This window comes from Leptidea sinapis, chromosome 17, assembly GCF_905404315.1.
Source record: "Leptidea sinapis chromosome 17, ilLepSina1.1, whole genome shotgun sequence".
NCBI classification, from domain to species: domain Eukaryota; kingdom Metazoa; phylum Arthropoda; class Insecta; order Lepidoptera; family Pieridae; genus Leptidea; species Leptidea sinapis.
In genome coordinates this window covers 173,339-193,177 of record NC_066281.1, presented here as the reverse complement: position 1 = coordinate 193,177, position 19,839 = coordinate 173,339, and the positions used below count along the sequence as shown (strand labels likewise).

The following is a 19,839-nucleotide window of genomic DNA, read 5'->3' as shown; positions in this document are numbered from 1 at the left end:
CTTCTTCCTATAACTTTGGGTTAACTGCGCCTCAGTGATGAGTTTCAAAACATTTCACGTACTTCATAAACATATGATTGCTCTTGTCGTCGATTTCAATGTGATTAAAACTCATGATTGAAGCACTGTAAGGGTTATGTTAAAACGAAATTGACCGACTGAGAGTGTTTTGGCATTAAATTGATTTACTTTTTTGGTTGACACCGGGTTCCAAATTGACTCGTTGTCAATAACAGCATGGGTCATTGGGCCGAGCGAATGCTCGTGTGTGTGGTAGACGTTCGTTTTAACATTCCAGTAGCAATTGGAGTAAAAATGTGTCGAGCGAGGTCCCCGAGTGGGACGGGGAGGCGGCCACCTTGTGCCCGGCGGAAACCTACCTGCCCGCTCCCGGGCCCGCAGGTACGGTCACCACTGTACACACACAAACACACGCACTCACACACACGCACACAATTGACATACACACACTGGCTTAGAGCTGGATAGTGTATCAGATAAAGTAAAATATTATAGCTACCCTCAGTTATGTTAATAGTATTGCTGAAAATGGTGTTTGGTGAAAAAAATTCTTGGAACTTTCGGATTGATATTCTAAAGCATAACACCCAGCTTTGATGTCGACATTGTCGCTGGTATTACAAGCCATAAAAGTGAAGCACGACTAAACATATTGCTTTCTACGGCAGTGCTGTGAAAGGCTAATATTGACGTCAAATTTAGTTTCATAATATAATATATTTAATTTGTTTGCTAGCAAGTCGTTCACATAACTATGCAGATACATTAACACGTGTACATATTATACAGCACCAGAACCTTAATTTAAAAACTAAAGCAGTATTAAGCCATGCCTATTCTAGCACTTAATATTCACGCGATATTATTATGTTATTAGGTTCACGTAAATTTCATAATTTAAAACTAATTAGGTACTTACCTCCAATCTAACTGAAATTGTAAAAAAAGTAAAATTGAGTAGTAGAATAATTATTACTAAAGTTAAACTAAATAGGTTTTAGTTTTAATCCCATACTCATAGATTGGTTTAGTTCGTCAATGAATGTGTTGTCCACCTGAAATATTTGTACAAGTACTTCCCCAATAACACATACCGAGTAAAAAAAAAGAGAACACATTAGGGGTAATTTTTCTGTACAACGTTCTCGACCCCCCTTTCTCCTTGATTTATAGTTAAGTGCTTTAGTCATACAAACAGTGGCCTAGTATACAAATCTCAACAATAATAAGCGAAAAAATCAAAACATTCTGAAACAGAATATTGCTCTCTCATTGAGTTTCCAAAATCTACAATTGGTTCATTTTTGGAGGAGGAAATTGTCGAGAACGGACCCCTGATTTTAGTTTTTAGTCACAATTTTAGTCGAAGCTGCACTTTTCTTATTCTTATCTCACTAATCAGTTTTTAGAATTCTTAAATCTGAAAGAGTCGTCTTCTAATATTTCCTCTTGATATAATACCTTGGCAAATCCAAGTGCAGCACCCTTATTCCTACAATGAACTGCCATTTCCGTCGTCTCAACATTGTAGTAATATCCGGTTCTCCACAATAATTTCAATTTCAATAAATGTTATATTATGGAAAGTAAATAAAGCTAAAATCCCAGCACAATATCGCCGCCCTATCCAACCAGTAAATAATATAATGTTGCATGATGATTGCACGTGTAGGTACAATTATGCATGTGCAACTTCTTTTCCTTCCAATTTACTTTACTGCATGAAATCTTTTATGAATGTATTACTAGGCCATTATAAACTGACACATTTTTTTTAATGGAAAAGGAGGACAGACGAGCGTACAGGTCACCTGATGTTAAGTGATCACCTACGTATATAGAACATATAGGTACATAGGAACATATATATCCTTCAGTAAAATATAAGTAATATATTATGTTTGTCATATTCTTCATATTCACTTAGCGTCGATTATATACGCTCTAGTACGATGTCAAAAAAAGCATTATTACAAATACTTATACGAGTAGGTAGCCAGAACTTAGTTGCTCGAATTTTTCTTTTCAAGTAACATTTTCAAAGTTTTTCTAAAATTATAATAATCGCCTCTTAATTAAAAATATAAATCTACATCTAAGTACATAATTTTGCGAGTATAATATGCTAAATCATGTAACATTGATAGAACGTCTCTGCCAGCAATACCTATAGTTATAGAAGGAGTGTATGACTACATGTATGTGTCGTCAGGACATTCAATTAGCGGCGACGTGACGCCGGTCTCGATGAACTCGGAGCTGGACCTCTTCAGCAACGACGCGACGGCCGGCTCGCTCACCGACCACGACTTATTGGTAAGACGTAGGTGACACGCCCGCCTCATGGTTGCGGCAGCGGACAGGCAGATATTACAGGCTTACATTTGTCACCATATATAACCTAGATATATCCTCGAATATTCCTTCTGAAAACATACAAACTGAATAATTTCAGAGTGCAGATGGCGAAGAAGACGAAGAGACATTATCGGCAGAAGGGTGCAGTACGCCCGTCAAGATCATAAAGAATGACCTCGGCCCGAGCGCCTCGCACACGCTCAAGCCGGACCCGTGTCTAAGAGCGAACGTCCCACACCTTTACGGCCTAACAATGCAAACGAAGCACGCCTTCTACAAGGACCTACCTTCCAGCAGTAAAAACTTCACAACGGAGTGTGACAGCAAGAAGTGTTCCAAAGACAGGATACAGTACACGAGTGAGATAGACTCGTTGAATCTGCAAGGCAAGGAGCTGCAGTGCAGGAGCAATGTGCTCGGTACTCCCAGACGGTACAGTGACAGTGTGGCGCAGAAGTCTGTCAGTCAGACTGTGTCCGGGACTAGATTTACTACTACCCTGGTGCGCGAAGACTGGGTGGGGAACTCCGAGAATGCCGCCGGTGACGACAAAACCGACGGTAACACCGCAGACACCCCGCTCAGAACTTTAGTAACAAAGGCTCAAAGCACTAACATTAAACCGGGCTTCAATATATCTGATCCATGATGTGGGGTCATGTTATAGTGGGAATAGATCAATTTTGTACAGATGATAGCTTATACGTTGCTTTATAACGCACAATTGTATATGATTTTAGTAACTATTGTTGATATAATTTGATATGAAATTTTCAGATAGTGGACATGACCCAGAATCAAGTGGCACAGTATAATGTGTAGGAGCCTTATTAAATGTTGTAATAATTATTACTATGTCTACAATGTGTAGGTAACAAACACTAGTGAAATCTTAATCTTGGAGCTTTTGTATGTATTTATAAAATAAGATCTTAATTCAAATATACAATAATTTGAAATTCGTGTTTTATTTATAAAGATAGGTTTTTTTTTAATAGGACTAAGAAGCATGGGCGTAGCTGCTCTTAAATGTTATACGCTTTTGGTACCTTGTCAAATTGAATTAAAAACACGATAGAAAATTTCCTCTCAGGGGTCCATTTGGTTTTAGTTGTTTGGTTTATCCAGGTTGAATTTGACCTTGTTACGGGAAACAGGAGAAACAGCATGCAATGCACTTTTTAGATTTTTCTCACATTAATATAGGTAATATAGTGTATTATATAAGTATATAACAGATACTTATCTTGAAAATTGGTGGTGTCACTGAATAACTGTCAACTGCCTTGTCATTGAATAAGAGAGTTCAACTTATATTTTTTTTATCGCAGCGCCACACATAGGGGGAGTCCGGGAGAGTATATCCGCCTTCGACAAAAATACTCATAATTCATTATTTACTTACAAATCGCTATTTTCCATAAGTTTTATCTTAAGCTGCATTATTTAGCTACATTATATCTTAATAAAGTTTGACGCATCATTAATAGTTTAAGAGTAATTAACGATTTATACCAAAGTGACATTCGGCTAATATCTCCCGCCTGGGTCAGAGACTTTACCCCTCAAGTAGGGAGCCCTTACCCGGGTTTAAAAGGTAAAATAATAAAACAAAAATTAAATCTACATCACCTTCTTTTCTTAATTGGAGCAATAGGACAAATTAACTGTTCCTTATCATCTTTGGAGACTCCAACCCAAATTTCATAGACATATTTGCCACAAAAAGCACTAATTCTCATGCCCATAACTTTTTTTTCTCCGAACGCATGAATCAAAATCAATCACTGTCATTTGACTATTCTGGATATCCAGATCTTGAGATTGTAGAAGCCTCTGCTGATTGTCTGATGATGATGACGGAGCATAAAAACCTTTATCTGTAAAGATGTCGAAATCAGAAAATCAGAAAAAAAAAATCTATTAAACCTGGTTGATCTAGATAAGTTAATTGCTTCTGGGGTTCTTAAACTTAGTTCAGAGTTTCAGAAAGTCCAAGAATTATATGAAAATAAATATTATTGCGGAGAAGAGGAGAGATTACCCTGGGTAAAGTCTCCTCCCGACGGCAGGGTAATGTCTCCCACCCCATGCCAAGCTGTCCTTTAGTACATTTTTATAAAAAACTATGACAAATAAGTTAAAGCTGCCTGCCGTAAATGTTAGTACGATAATTACACCTACGGTATATATAAATGACATGCTGGAGTCTATTCACAGTAAGCAGCAGAAATCGAATATCGAAATTGAAAAAATTTACAAACAGCACAAAATTGTATCGTCACTACTCACTCCTAAATCAAACTACCGATAGCAACGGCGTCGCGTTAGCGAGATGTGAGGCGTCTAAGGAGTCTAAGAAGTGTGGTAACGTCGTAATGTCCAGTTCCACAAAGATTTTATGAGCATTGGCTATTGTCTCCCACCTGCTAAACTCTCCCGGACTCCCCCTACTCTTTCTCTTTTTTTCTCAAAATTTGTTATACATGGACTTGGCCCTTCATTGTGCGCCGATTTTTTGCTGGGTATGTTGTGGCATTTGATTTCGAGTTCAGAGCAACACATTAGGTGCTGAAACACGATTGGTGTGGTTCATCGACCTTCGGAGTGGTACGTTAGGCAGTCGTGCGTTTTAACACGCAGAGTGCGTTGTTTGGGATAGCGAGGTTGTTATTTAGCATGTCGCCAATTGCTCAACGCGGTATTTTGCAGTTTAAATAACATTAACATTCGAGATTTTTGACCTATATTATATTATGAAGTGATTATCTATGAAATTGAATTCACGCATATTTATATACATACAGTGTGCTTGTAAAAATTTCGTATTATTATAAATACCTACAAAAATTAATGAGATTCTTACATTTAAAAAAGAAAAGTAAATAGTTATTGTTTCTTTATTTATATTACTCCTTTCGTCTTCCCCTTCCGCATGGATTCACTCTTTTTCTCTCCTCGTCCATTTTTCTTTTCCTATTATTGTCATTTTGCGGAAGACTGCCGCGAGTCCAAGAGATAATATAACAAGTATATCCCGGTAAGAATATTTTAACTACTAAAGGGGAATGCTCATTTTAGGCTATCATACGCCCAGTAATTAACCTTTATCAAAAAAAACTTCATATTAATATATCAAAAAAGATTGCTACACTTTTACACATACTTAAAATTAGTAACGCAATTAATAATAAGACGACGTAATATTTGAATCAGCGCTGCCTTATAATTTATTATTTAGTTCTAACAACTGATTTAAAAATAGGTATTGTTAGGAGAATCTGTTATATTGCACGTGTACCGCTGCAGCTCCCATTTTTAGAAAAATAGATTGTCTTCGGCTTATCGGTATCGGCACTTTAGTGACAAAAAGATAAGAATATTTTTGCAAAACTATGATCTCTCGCAGAAACCTTCAATTGTTTTATGCATGTAGTAAAATTAATATCAATTCTCAACATTGTTTTGAAATAGGTAGAATGTACCTTATGGTATTTATTTTATTTAATCAACTTTAGTAGGTAATTGGTTTCTAAAATCCGCCAACTACACTAATACAAATATTTTCATGTATTGTAAATGTATATATTGATACACAAAAGAAAAAAGGTATTTAATTATTTTAAATTAAGGACATTTTAGTAAAAAAAAAAGTTTAAACAGTCGTAAAACTGAAAAAAAATAATATTAAAGAAAATAATCGCCTCTGACGCTAGATGGACTCGCCAAAAGCACCCTCTTTTTTATAATAGATAAGACAAATATGGCATGACATATACGAAATCGCAAGTAGTCGTGCGGGAAACACGCAGCGCGTAACAAATGCCGCACTGCAATTATTTCCCTTTCTTAATGAACCTGTTCAAGTTATGTACCCTAACATATCTATAACATGGAAATTGAATACTGGAACATAAGGGGTATCAAATAAAACACAATATAATATAAATACCAGTCTTATTTAACCAAAAGATCATAATACTTTAAAGCTTGCAATGTAACCATCTAACTCATAACCCACTAACTAAATTAATAATAATGACCAGACACAAATCACATAAAAAGCCAAGCTTAGCAACAACCACACCACATGTCTATTCTGATTTCATAGCCTTTTTTGGTGCCATGTTGATCATTGACAATAAAGTGTTGAAAATTCCTTTGTGTTGAATGCCTGGCCACAAAAGCAATACAGTTGTAAAGAGATAGAGAAGAAAGACATTATTGATTGAAGATGCCATCCATGCCAACACACACAGCATGCTGATAGATATAATGTAGTACTGGAACAAAAATATTAATATTAGATTAACTGTGTTACATATAGTTGATTGTGTTAACAATTTTCTAACTGAAATGTAAGCAACTTTTTGGGACTGTCATTGTACTAGAAAATACCTATGTACTGTAACTGAAGCTCATTACAAGGTATCTTATTGATCTTGCCAATTAATTAGGCAGCATGAATCTAAACTTTCAGCAACAGCAACAATTAACTTTAAAATACATACATTAATAACAGTGTCATATATAACTATATATTATGACTAAATCTAGATGTTGAGTCTACTTAGCCAGTAATTTCACTAGCTATGGCACTTACAATAATTAATAGTGTTTACACTCTAATGTTTAATTGCAAAAATTGCCGTAAATACTATTACACATAATAAAAACAGGTCATATTACATTTGAATATGAAACCTGTCAATTTATGAGCATATTCATTGTATTTCAATATATATATTTCACACTAATCTGTGTTAATACTCTTGACATACCAGAACTGAGAGGGATGATAAAGGGAACTCAATTGCTGAGATTATACACAAAGAATTTTTGGGATTCTTCATCTGCTCGGGTAAGCCACATTTTAAAACCAGATGAGTTAGGGCCTCGAGCTTATAAGAGATCCACTGGTTATTATTTTTAACAGGTAATTTAAAATAGGGTGGTAAAATCATAACTATTTTTGAGGTGATAACTATCTTCTAACATTTTAACATGCACTATAACTAATTTTATGGTTGTGAAGTTCCTCAATTTTTTTTATTTATTATGAAAAATAGAATTACAATTTATTATTATATAACAGGCCAAAAACCACAGACGTTTATCCGGCATGTTAGAAAAAATACTATTATTGCTTACAATTAATATTAACTTATGTTAATTATTACTTATTATTAACTTATATTAAATATTAATTATTACTTATATAACTTATATAAATTAGCCAGCAGAATACAATGTGGGCATTATTCAACTTCAGTAATGCTTTGGTGGTGTGTTAGCTATTAAGGACTGTGATATATGAGCCATATTTTATTGAAAATGGTGTCAAACTGCATAACAACACCAAGTTCCATAAGCAAGAAGCTTAATCTACCCAACTTGATTGAAAACAATTTTTTTTTGAATAATCAGACCTGAATACCTGCAGTCATCTAGTCCTGATCCAAATTTGCTTGATCATGAGTTAAGGACAATTTAAGAGAGTGGTGTGCTCTAAACAGCATGATAATTTGTAAGCCTATTATATAGCTCGAGTGAATTATGTCTATTATTATTTATTTTATTTGTTTATTATTTAAATGTAAGTATAACTAACTATTGGCTTTCTTAAAAATATTTAAAAAAATAATAATATGGAGCCCCTAAGATAACCCATCAGATTGGTAGTCAAGAATTTTCCCTTGGAGAATCTAAGAGTTTAACAACTGTTATTGTGATATTAAGTCCATTGGAGATCATTTTGCTACATATTTTTAATGGTATTATATAAATGGATAATCACTTTGGTAATAAATGTTCTTAGCAATAGAAAAAAAATCCTGGTTACAATATATACATACACATATATACAATATATATATACAATAGTTATACCCTAAGTTATTGAACAGACATCTACTTCTAGTTTACTCCTTTACATATATATGTACAAAAAAGCAAAACATTTTGTAATCCTTACCATAATTGGGCTATTTCCTCTCATAGAATAGAAGTTATTTATTTTCTCCCATGTTAAATTGTAGTTGCTTACAATATTCTTGCAAATATCTTCAAATATTTTTTCATTTTGGCCAGTCCAGGAATCAGGTTTGCAAATGGAGTTGCTTATAATGGGAATAACAAAATCAATCAAATTAATTAAAGAGCCAATAATTGCAAAAGTTGCAAGGGTACTCATATCAATAAGCCAAATTATAAAGTAAATCACAGAAGCTGTAGCAATAATGGCACAAGGGTGCCAATGTTGCTCCCACAAAAGAACAGAATTTAAAGGTACAAGAGCCAAACGCCATCCTTCTAAGAATTTCTTCAACTTCTTGACTTGTAGATCCTTAAAATAAATAAATTATTAGTTAAGTTATTACTGTTGAACATGAAAAATATAAATAGGTGCTTTGATATTTAATATTTTTTTACAAGTCATACCTTTTATTAATCAATTCATAGAAAATGTACAATAAACCACAATTAAGTATTACTCATTGAAATTCAGTATCGGATTCAACAATGGAAAAGTAAAAACCAGATTTCATATCAACAGAACAAAGGTAATTAGAATAATTCTTTACCTGATTTATGTCCGATATCATCTTATGAAGAATATAAACAACGGCAACTTCCAAATCAAAACCAAACACAAATGTTTCTAACTTTGTAACGGGATATCGCTAAGCGACAAAGAAAATTAATCTGCAACAACCGCCAACTAGAGTAATCAGTAATTATTGAAGGAGTTAGGACTAAAGGAAAAGGACTCGTTAGAGTGAAAGTGTTCTGTGCTAAGGGATTTTTTTATGAAAACGAATTTTCTCATTATCGCTGACATTGAATGACAATTGACAAAGACAGGCGTGACAGCAGCACATGAACCCTTTCCCCTCGTTTAATGAAGTTTATCAATTGAAGGATTGCAACAGAGATATTATTACCACGATAAATAGATTGCGTTTTGGCTCTAATACTGCACCGTCACACCTTGCAAGATTGGGTATCGTTGAGAATAAAAAATTTCCACAATCCACATTGCAATTCAAATGAAGGAAACACGGCAGGTAATCTTCATACAAATTATTTCGACCTTATGTCTATGGTTCACATATCTCATCTGACAGTTGTTTGTGACGACATTTTGATTTATCTATCAAACGTCAAAACCTAATCTGACAACTTTCAATCGTCGTTTCAAGTGTTTTTTTTATGGAATAGGAGGACAAACGAGCGTACAGGTCACCTGGTGTTAAGTGATCACCGCCGCCCACAATCTCTTGCAACACCAGAGGAATCACAGGAGCGTTGCCGGCCTTTAAGGTAGGTGTACGCGCTTTTTTTGAAGGTACACATGTCGTATCGTCCCGGAAACACCGCACAAGAAAGTTCATTACACAGCTTTGTAGTACGTGGAAGAAAGCTCCTTGAAAACCGCACTGTAGAGGACCGCCACACATCCAGATGGTGGGGATGATATCTTAACTTGTGGCGTGTCGTGCGAAGGTGGAATTCGGCGGCAGGAATCAGGTTAAACAGCTCTTCGGAACACTCCCCGTGATAAATGCGGTAGAAGACACACAATGAAGCGACGTCTCTACGCAACGCCAAGTGATCCAGCCGTTCATAGAGCACTGGGTCCCCGACAATTCGAGCTGCTCTGCCTTGCACGCGGTCAAATGGATCGAGCTGATACTGGGGTGCGCCAGACCAGAGATGACAGCAATACTCCATGTGTGGCCGGACCTGCGCTTTGTACAGCGCTAGAATGTGGGCTGGCTTGAAGTATTGCCATGCTCTATTAATGACGCCCAGTTTCTTTGAAGCCAATTTGGCTTTGCCCTCCAGATGGCCACGAAATTGACAATCGCTCGAGATATCGAGACCCAGTATTCCGATACTAGGCGAGGCTACAAGTAAAGTGTTGTCGAAGAGCGGTGATACGACAAATGGGGTTTTTTTAGTGGTAAACGCGCAAACTTGAGTTTTCAACTTTATAGTTTCAAACTTGATCGAGTGAAGTTTCTATTAATTATTTCCGTAACTTATCCTCTCAATTTTCGAAGCTTTAATAGCCCTGCAACATGTACAATAAGTGGTGTGTTGTGACCTGTGCTAGTAGACGAAATGACATCTGTTTTCATATGTTTCCACAAAGTGAGATAGGACTCAAGAAATGGTTACAGTGCATTAACTGTGAAGCTTGATCTTCCAGGAACTTCGTAGGCAGTTTGTGTGCCAAAATCAGTTTGAAAAAAGATTTCTCGCCTTTGTCCCGACGACTATCCTACTTTGTTTAGCGATCGCGAGATAACCAGTGGTATTCCGCAAACCACGGTTACAAACCTCAATACAACTGGTATGTATTAAATATTTATAAAATAATATGTTTTCACTGTTGATTGTGGGTTTCAAGAGAAACTGTTCTCACTTAGTATGTTTCATGTATGTTGTATTTAAATAAAGTATGTACTTAGTCAGATTTGAATACTTAAAAGTAGGTATATTATTTTTCTCATATTGCTAACATTCATCTGAGCTCTATTTAAAATATTTATAATCTCAATAATTTTGGAAAATTTATTACAAAGCAAGTCTTACTAAAAACAAGTTATAAAAAATATATAAGTATATGTGATTTTTACTATTACAAATGTTTAAGTAAATAACTCTTTGTTTTCAGTTCCATCAGTGATCATGGTTATTGTAGAAAGAGGTGTCATGTCGATCACACATATTGTAAACTAGAGGTCATGCAGAACCACACAAAATATCATGGTGACATTGGTATGTTTCTACTTTGAATATTATAATAGTAATTTTCAAAAGAATTTATATAAAAATGATATAAGAAAAATATTATAATAGTAAAAAGGTGGAAATTTGCAAGTGAGTTGACCTGACATGGTAAGAAGTTGAAAGTTTTCCTGCCTAACTTTCACTTCACTTTAGAAATTCAAAATATTTTTATTTCATGCATTTAATATCATCTTTTAATAAATAACATGATAGTTTCACATAACATTTTCTATAAAGTACAACATATGAAGCCATTTCTGTCATTTTAATTGGTTTGACAGTAATTTGTCAGATATAGCGCGTACACCTTCCTTAAAGGCCGGCAACGCTCTTGTGATTCCTCTGGTGTTGCAAGAGAATGTGGGCGACGGTGATCACTTAACACCAGGTGGCCCATACGCTCGTTTGTCCTGCTATTCCATAAAAGAAAAGATATGTCTGCATTGTGAAGGTCTACCTTCAAATTTTAATAAGCTATTCCTTTCTGATGCAGTTAGTTTAGGTACCAAAACTGAATTGCTAAAATTTGTACCATAAACTGTCTACTGAATGGTGTTTGAATCGCTTATGAAAGAATGAACGAAAGAAGAAATCGTCGTCGTCGTCTGTGGTCCACGGTGTGAGAAAGAGTTAGATATACACTGTACAGTCTGTAAAGTTAATTTAAATTTAATTTTTCCTTGTTAGTACTGCAATATGCTTTCCTTACAGATGTAATATCAACATAGCAACCAGAAAACATACCATCTATATCAGAATATAGAAATGATGCTAGAGAAATGCCTATAGGTTGGTAAATATGTATTGAATGAATATCTATTGTTCATATTAACATTTATTTAAAGAACATATCTTTAAGTATGAAACTCAAAATTTTGTCTTTTGAAATTAAGACCTGAATTATTGTTCTCATCTCTTAGAGGCACCTCATATGTAAGTGTTAATTATCTACATGAATTTGAAATTAAAAACATATTTTATTCTTCAGATGACGCTGTGCATCACACTCCATCAAGGAAGAGAAGACCACGTGTCATTTTAAAGAAAATGAATCTTTCACCTCATTGTGGAAGTCTTTATCGTGAATTTACCATATCACGAAAGCAGCTTAACTTTGATTTAGGAGCTAAAAGTGCATTAAATTTTTCACAAGAGAAATCATTTATAAAGCTTACAGAGAAAATGAACCATATGGCAAAAAAAAAATTTGTGGATGCAGGCCTACAATAAGTTTAAAAGGAAAATGAAAAATAAAATAAGATAACATAATATGTTTTTTCTAAACCTTTCCCTTCTATGTAGTATTATTTATTGGAATTAATTTCCTCAATTGATTTCTTTAGAATTAAATTATTCTAAAATGGCTAGGAGTACCTATGTACCCAAGCAGGAAAAATATTGCAGGCTGTATAACTACCACGCCTTGCCCAATTACCCCGTGTTGAAATTAAAAAAAAAGCTCTATGAGAGTGCCCCAAAGAGTATAATAATATATAGGGAAGTGCCCTGTCTGATGCGAAAGAATCATATTAGTCTGTGGAAGGAACTGTGGAACACCTTATTTTCGACTGCCAAACATTTCTGAGAAAGAAGAAATCAGTGATTCAAAAATTTTATGTGGTTCTTTATCCCGCCCGCCTCCACTTGATCAGTTATTAAGAGACAAAAGAAGTTATAAACCGTTATATAAACATATAATACAATTATAACAATATAAAATAGAGTGAAGTGATAAGTGAACTGTTAATTGAAAAGTATACATATTATTTAGATAATAAAAAAGACTGGACTTAAAAGTCTTAGCTACCAGGTCATAAAATCCCAAAAAAAAATATTTCTATCTGTCGGCTATACTGAGTTTGAAATTTGGTGTTGAATTATTCGTTGTTCATACATAGAATATTATATTTATTTTGAACGTAGTAGTTAAATTCTCTTTGGTTGGTATTAGTACAATAGTCAATAGTAGACACTAGACAGTATTCTAAAACTCTAAAATAATAATGTAAACTGTTGTAACTTGTGGGTATCTATTGAGTACATATTTGTAGCGATAGAAGTTATTGTTCGAATTTTATATTAAAATTTTGCTTCAAATATATTTTATATTCTACATTTGACTGTGTAAAATGAAAATTAAACATATAATTTATATACGACTGTACTAGAGAACTAAGCTAAGCAGCAAAATAATTTTCACATAAGATTAGTGTTGTATTTAGTATTTACATTGTTGAATGTTGATGGGACCCTCAGTGTAGTGTACTAAGTCAATATAGTGAATTATTGTTAAAAATGGGTGAAAGAGAGGATTACCTAACTTCGTATCGGGAATTTTTTGAACATTTTGCGGCGACAGTAAAACCCAATGATCAGCTACCAGTCCACATTCCTGTCTATCTTATATCAGAAGCCGAAATACCTGGGGATGTATTTCACTGGATTTACGAGTATCTAGAAAGGTAAGCAAAATTTTTAATTTTAATGGTGATATATTTAACATGAACCCATAATGTTTAGGTGGTTGTGGGTTTGATCTCCAACGGAGTCATGGAAATTATTTCTTTTGCTGGACTCTAAACTTTAAACTTAGTGTGCTTGCATATAATAGATAACAAACAGAAGTGGTCTGTTGATTTGCCTTTATAGTACATATAGTCACATATAATGCTCAACTTTTTTAACAACTTTCATGTTTCAAGCTGTTTTCATGTTTCAAGGTTCTTAGTTTATCTAAGAACCTACTGTTTTTTTATTCAATTTTTATTTAAATATTAGTATGAATTTCAAAGGAGGAAACTATATTGGAACAGTGGGCTCCAACCCAAAACTTTTGAGTATGATTCATGGTACCACTGAGCAACAATGACTCACAAATTTTATTACTATAAACTCTTTTTTTGGAGAACTAAAATGTGTGTAAATATTACTAATGTTTTTCATTAATTATATATATATTTAAAAAATAATTTATCCCCATGTTTCATCGTCCACAACATCAAAGAATCAAATCAAAGAAAATAAACTAAGTACATAAGACTAATAAGAAATGTGATATTAGAGTTTTGTGAAGTAAAAGAAGAGGTAGTCAGTTAATTATAAGAAGAGGTAGTTAGTCAATAAATTATTATTCTAAGAAAAGTGACATCGGTGAGTTTAAGACATAGTACTTTAAGCAAAGTGACTTTGAAGAGTCATGTGGAGTAAAGAAATACTGGTAGAGTGGATGGATGAAAGTAGATTTAAAGTTATAACTTCATAAAAAAAGTCTGTTTTATTTTTAATAAACCCTTACATTTGTTTAAATGTGGCTTAAGCCTATTGAATGCTAGATACTTGATATTCTTTATTCTTAATCAATTGTTAAACCTCTGATAACTATCAAATATGTCTCTATTGCATACAGTGTTACATTTATGTTATTTACATTTCATAGTAAGAAAAAAAAAATTTTTGAAAAGAATTTCTAATTTTAATGGGAAATTTCAATAACAAATATATTCAAGTATATAAGTAGAAACTCGTTAAGCAGTTAATTTAACACTTTGATTTATTAAATGCCTTAGAACAAATGTGACTCCAGCTTCGATTATAAACAGCTGAGTGACATCACATAATATAGAGGTAGAATATTGCTTTGAAAATGACATAGGCCACCTTAGGTTGCGAAAAAATAAATAAATAAATAAAATTTATTACTAAATCAATTGTTTTGTTGAAATACCGGATGAAAGTTTGTATGGAAATTCAACATTATCGAAGTTAACCCTATAAAACTGTATTCAGGCACTTGATAAGCAGTAAATAAATATATAGTCTAGCATTTTTAAAATTTCAACCTATGCTGGGATGAAATGGGGGGTGGAAATTCATATGTATGGAAGTACAAACAACATCACTCTCTCACGCCTAACTCCGATTTGTGTATCCATTGTGGATCCAAAGTATGAATGGGATATATTCATCATTTTCGAAGTTAAAACCATGAAACTTTGTATTTACACTTAATAAGAAGTTATTTATAAACATTTGTTTGCACATTTTTTGATACTTAGACCTACAAGGGGATGAAGTAGGAGAAAGAGACTGTCCACAATGACAAGGGATATCCTACAATTCTTGACTAATGTCTATGTTTCCCTACTCGTTGAATCCATATTGCTTGTTGCCCTTTAACTCCCTCACATATTTTAAAATCCATTTAAAACCATGATATTGTGTGTTTATACAGTTGGCAGGGTTAACAACCTCAAGAGTTATGTATTGTTGTTTGGTACCATTTATAGTTTGTCTCACCCAAAAACATATGGTGTTTCTTTAACTGCATGATATTCACCAATAGCAGCCACAACCAAGAAATTAATGGATATAATGAACTGTCTGAACCAAGTAAAGAACTTTTACAGATTTATTATTTGTGTTGTTCTTATGAAAATGTGACAGCAGCTATATCTAATTGAATGCCAACACTTAAATTACCAATTCCTTTATTTAAAACCTTCCTCATGGATGAATTCATAACAGTTTGTCTATTTTTACCCCATGAAAATCCACTCGGAAGTTTATAATTGTTCATACAGGTAATACCTTCCAATTTTCTCTAATACTCCAGGGCCACCTATATTTTTGATTTATTTAAGTGAGCACTCATGTTTTGGAACTGTGATTGAATAATTTGTCTATTTGTTCCATTATGATGATAATTTTTAAAAGAAATCACTCACATAATATGCCTTATTCATCTGTTTATTTCCATGCATGGACTTTAGATAAGATAAGATAAACTTTATTTGCATTGAATAGGTTTCATTACAGGATGGTACAGAACAAATTTTTACAGTATGCTATCCAGCTTTATAAAAAGCAGGAAGGAATTTTATGAATTTATTGCAAATCATGTCTATATGGTTAGTCCAAGTTAAGTAGGAATCAATGGTTATACCCAAGAATGTGCTGCTTAGTACTTCTTTAATTGATTGTCCTCTGAGATTAATTCTTAAATCTAGATCAAGTTTGTTTTTTGTTTTAAATCTAATAAAGTTAGTTTTTGATAAGTTAATATTAAGGTGTTTACAATTCATCCAATTTATTACTAAATCAATTGTTTTGTTTACGTCATATTCAAATTTACCAATGTCAGAACTGTTTTTAGAATTAACAGTAATTGAAATGTCATGAGCAAACATTATGCTACGATGTAATGTCACATTTGGGAGGTCATTAATATATAGGAGAAATAGCAGAGGTCCAAGCATTGAAGCAAGTATTGGGGGATAAATTTTTGTGACAATAATATAATACGCTAGGCTAAAATGAGCTTCGGAACGCACCGGATCGCATTGTTTATTTTTTAACGCGGAATAATTCCCGGATGTATGGTCAAGTGGGGTTCGAAATTTTAATCACTTTGCCTCACGCGTTTTTGCTGCGAGTTTTCACGTAAGAATAGCGCCCTTTTCATGCTGGAGACATGAAAAGGAATATATTGTTTTATTCATATCTCTTTTAAATATGAATAAAGTTTTGGGAGGGATTCTATTGAAGTGTTTTGAAAATTGAATCATTTGCCCCGTTTCGTGATCCGAAAGACCAAGAGGTAATACATAAGTAGAGCTTGCCCTTATATTACTTATGATGTGATCAATACACGACTTGTCGCGTCGGTGTGTTTATGTGCATAGTGAGGTTATGGGTAGTCAATATATCTAGATAATGTGTTGTTTGCCAATATGATTTTAATGTGTTTACATTGTTTTCACCCATACTAAAAAAAAATCCTATATTTTTTTGTAAGCTTGTCTTTTACATAAGTCAAGTTTGTTTAAAAAGGATATCGGGTTAGAGCTAGGTGTTCTATATATTATATTGTTATTTTATTTATTATTTTATTATATACAAGCAATAGGTTACATTCAAGTACTTCCACACCACAATATTCAAAATTAAAGGGTTCAGCTAATTGAGTAATACATTTTATATTATTGTTATTAAATCCGTTTCTAAGTAATATGCATACTTTGGGCTTATGGGCTTTCTCTCCCCATTCTGATTTCTTTGATTATACTTTTTAAATTATTTCCTTACTTTCTTCTATTCTACTCTTTGAACGATTTTATCGTCTCGAGTTGTATATATACTACATTGTATGTTTTCTACCACAAACTTTTTACCAGTGGGAAACCTCTTTGTACAGAGTGCCGGCAGTGCCACAATGGCTAGTTTTTCTGCCGTAAATAAGTAATGTGCAAGTATTCTTGCGTTTCGGTTTGAACTGAAATTACTGGGCTAATGAGACTTAATATCTTTTGTGTCAAAGTGACGAACGCTACTGAGATGCCGTCATTTTGGGTTCATTCAAAGCTCTTGCGGGTCTGAATTGTATTGTCCAGGGTATACTTACCACCTTAGATGGTAAGGTGTAAGATGAACGTAATTATAAAAAAAATATACTATGAAGTTCCTTGCGCGGTGTTTCCTGGCGGATATGAAAATACCTATAAAGAATTTATTCTATGATTCCTTCATTGATGCAATAGAGAATGGGCGGTGATCCATCCATTTGTCCATCTATTCAATACAAAAATGAACACTGTGTGTGTTTCCAAAAAAAATGTTCTCACTTTCCCATAAAATATTCTCGCTTAATAAAGCCAAATTCAAATATTTTAGTTCAAAATAGTATATAAAATCACTTATTGAAAGTCAAAAATTACCACTCATTCCAAAAGGCCTCAGACTTGAGAAGAACGGGCGCAACAAACTCAGCGGGCTTCCTTTATTTAAATATAAAACTATGGTTACATTGTAAAATCGTACAATAAAATTTATTATTTAACAGCCTCTGGGCGGTCTCTCTATTCTTAATCAGTGGTATCATTCAGAAAGTCATTTATGTTGTAGTAACCTTTACCACACAAACATTTTTAACAATTCTTATGAATTTCTCATACATTTGCTTTGAACATTATATCTGGAATCCTGTTGTAAAAGCATATACAACGCCCCACAATAGACGTACTAACTCGACTTAGCCGATTAGTAGGCATTATAAGCTTGTCTGTTCCTGGTGTTAACATTATGGTTATGACCATTGGTTATGACAGTTTCTAGCAAATTCACTTATGTGCTTATGAACATAATATTATCAATAATATATTGAGAGGCAACAGTCAAGATGTTTATTTCTTTAAATTTTGCTCTCAATGATTCTTCAAGGACCTAGCTATAAATAGCGCGAATAGCCCTCTTCTGCAGCACAAAGATGGCATTGATATCGGCAATATTGCCCCCTCGGTATTTCTGCAGATATCAATCAATTACATAATGTTATGTATATACATGTAACGTAGGTAACGTTTATTACCTGATGTACTCACACATTTGCTTGTGGTTAGCGAACTGCGGTAGGTAAACGCAAACTCGCGCAAGCCATATGGCGTCGGTGTGGGCGACTATCGCAGTTGCATAATAATTTAATGGTCCGGAAAATGCTGCAAAATTATTAGTCATCCCGTGGTTCACGAACAATCATCGTACATATAAACCACAATATTTAGACAGAGTTATTATTATTATAAAACAATATTATATAATTGTAAAAGCCGTCGGGAACGATCAAAACAACAATGACGAATTTCAATTTACAAATGTGACATTTTGTTATAGCGCCCTCTCTTGTTTAGAGTAGTACAGTATCTGATGTTGTATCATGTACGATGGCACTCATCGCATGCTAGTCCGGCTCGCTCTTGACCGGGTTTCTGAATTAAGCGGAGTTTTCTAATGATAAAATGTGACGAGAACGGCAAGACGTCGGAAGTTTCATTAACCCAATAATTTCATGAGCAACGGCGCGCTTCAAAATGAAATACAATAATACTCGTGCATTACTGCTTCACGTCACAAATAGCCGTCATTCCGCCCAAAGAAGAGCTTAAAAAAACTAAGGATCTACACACCAAAGATCCTAGCGCACCCATAGATCTAAATAACTTCAAAAATTTTATACCCTGTCATATAGTGATATACAGTCTGCTCCACACTATACTGAAACACACCATAAAAAAACTGGAAGGACGACATTCCTTGTGGCGGCGTCATGAGGCGGGTCGTTATCTTCCATAAAATGTGGGGGGAGGCCATGGCTGGTCCATGCGTCATGCTCGTGAAAGGGCGATAATTGTAGTCTGGACGATCCTGTCATTGAAAACCCTGCAAAATGTGTAAAAAAAATTACAATTACTTACATTTTTCACTTAAAGTAAGTTGAAAGTTGTAAAAACTATTTTGTTGCAACATTTTGCATCGCTTCATATACTTTTATAATTTGTAAAATGATGAATCTACAAATACTGATTACAATTAATGTCGCAATGAGTTTCTCACCTCTTTTTCTCATTGAAGCTCAACTTTTCCAAAGTTATTTTTAATGTTTTAATAACTTTCACATTCATATTAGATTGAATTTATATGAATTTCCATCGAAATTTATTAAACTTTTTCCCAACGAAATTATCAACATCATGAGAGGGATTGATCTAGGAGAAAATATGATGGTTGGACACATCTATCCGAAATGGAGTAATTGTCCCCATAATATAATACAATATCTGTATTCGCCCAGCTTGTAGATGTCTATTTCAGTGCCGGATTAACCACGTA

The 19,839-nt window shown here is 33.9% G+C and overlaps 3 protein-coding genes and 1 long non-coding RNA gene across 7 annotated transcripts in view; 3 read left to right on the top strand and 1 right to left on the bottom strand.

Annotated features, from left to right (window-relative positions):
- Positions 1–296: 296 nt before the first annotated feature.
- On the top strand, positions 297–3,338 carry LOC126969079 (uncharacterized; the record flags this gene model as incomplete). Its single annotated transcript, XM_050814383.1, has 3 exons — positions 297–402; positions 2,234–2,337; positions 2,477–3,338. Coding segments are annotated over 3 exons (762 nt in total), but the record flags the coding sequence as incomplete, so codon positions are not given.
- A 2,981-nt stretch (positions 3,339–6,319) lies between these two features.
- On the bottom strand, positions 6,320–9,245 carry LOC126969076 (ADP-ribosylation factor-like protein 6-interacting protein 1). Its single transcript, XM_050814380.1, has 3 exons — positions 8,964–9,245; positions 8,354–8,725; positions 6,320–6,662 (listed from the first exon to the last, which is right to left on the bottom strand). Exons 1-3 carry the CDS (start codon positions 8,982–8,984, stop codon positions 6,474–6,476), a joined length of 582 nt encoding a protein of 193 aa, XP_050670337.1. The 5' UTR covers positions 8,985–9,245; the 3' UTR covers positions 6,320–6,473.
- A 1-nt stretch (position 9,246) lies between these two features.
- Positions 9,247–12,445, top strand: LOC126969086 (uncharacterized). The gene is made up of 5 exons (XR_007730342.1): positions 9,247–9,446; positions 10,595–10,738; positions 11,063–11,166; positions 11,890–11,967; positions 12,167–12,445. It is a non-coding gene; the product is annotated as an uncharacterized LOC126969086 (long non-coding RNA).
- Positions 12,446–13,227: 782 nt separating this feature from the next.
- LOC126969063 (cell surface glycoprotein 1-like) overlaps positions 13,228–19,839 on the top strand; it is a 145,149-nt gene continuing 138,537 nt past the window's right edge. For 2 of the 4 annotated variants that reach the window (XM_050814359.1, XM_050814358.1), the window contains exon 1: positions 13,234–13,640. In XM_050814359.1, coding sequence (XP_050670316.1) covers positions 13,474–13,640 — 167 coding nt within the window. In that variant the 5' untranslated portion in view covers positions 13,234–13,473. Of the gene's footprint in view, positions 13,641–19,839 lie in introns of all 4 variants that reach the window. The other 2 variants (XM_050814356.1, XM_050814357.1) reach the window with 2 other exon arrangements.

Bases quoted from the DNA above. Each gene is read 5' to 3' on its own strand.
- LOC126969076 (XM_050814380.1), bottom strand. From the start codon at position 8,984: ATGATATCGGACATAAATCAG. The intron at 8,726-8,963 runs GTAAAGAATTAT...ATTTATTTTAAG, and splicing joins TGATATCGGACATAAATCAG to GATCTACAAGTCAAGAAGTT. The intron at 6,663-8,353 runs GTAAGGATTACA...TTTTTGTTCCAG, and splicing joins GAGGAAATAGCCCAATTATG to TACTACATTATATCTATCAG.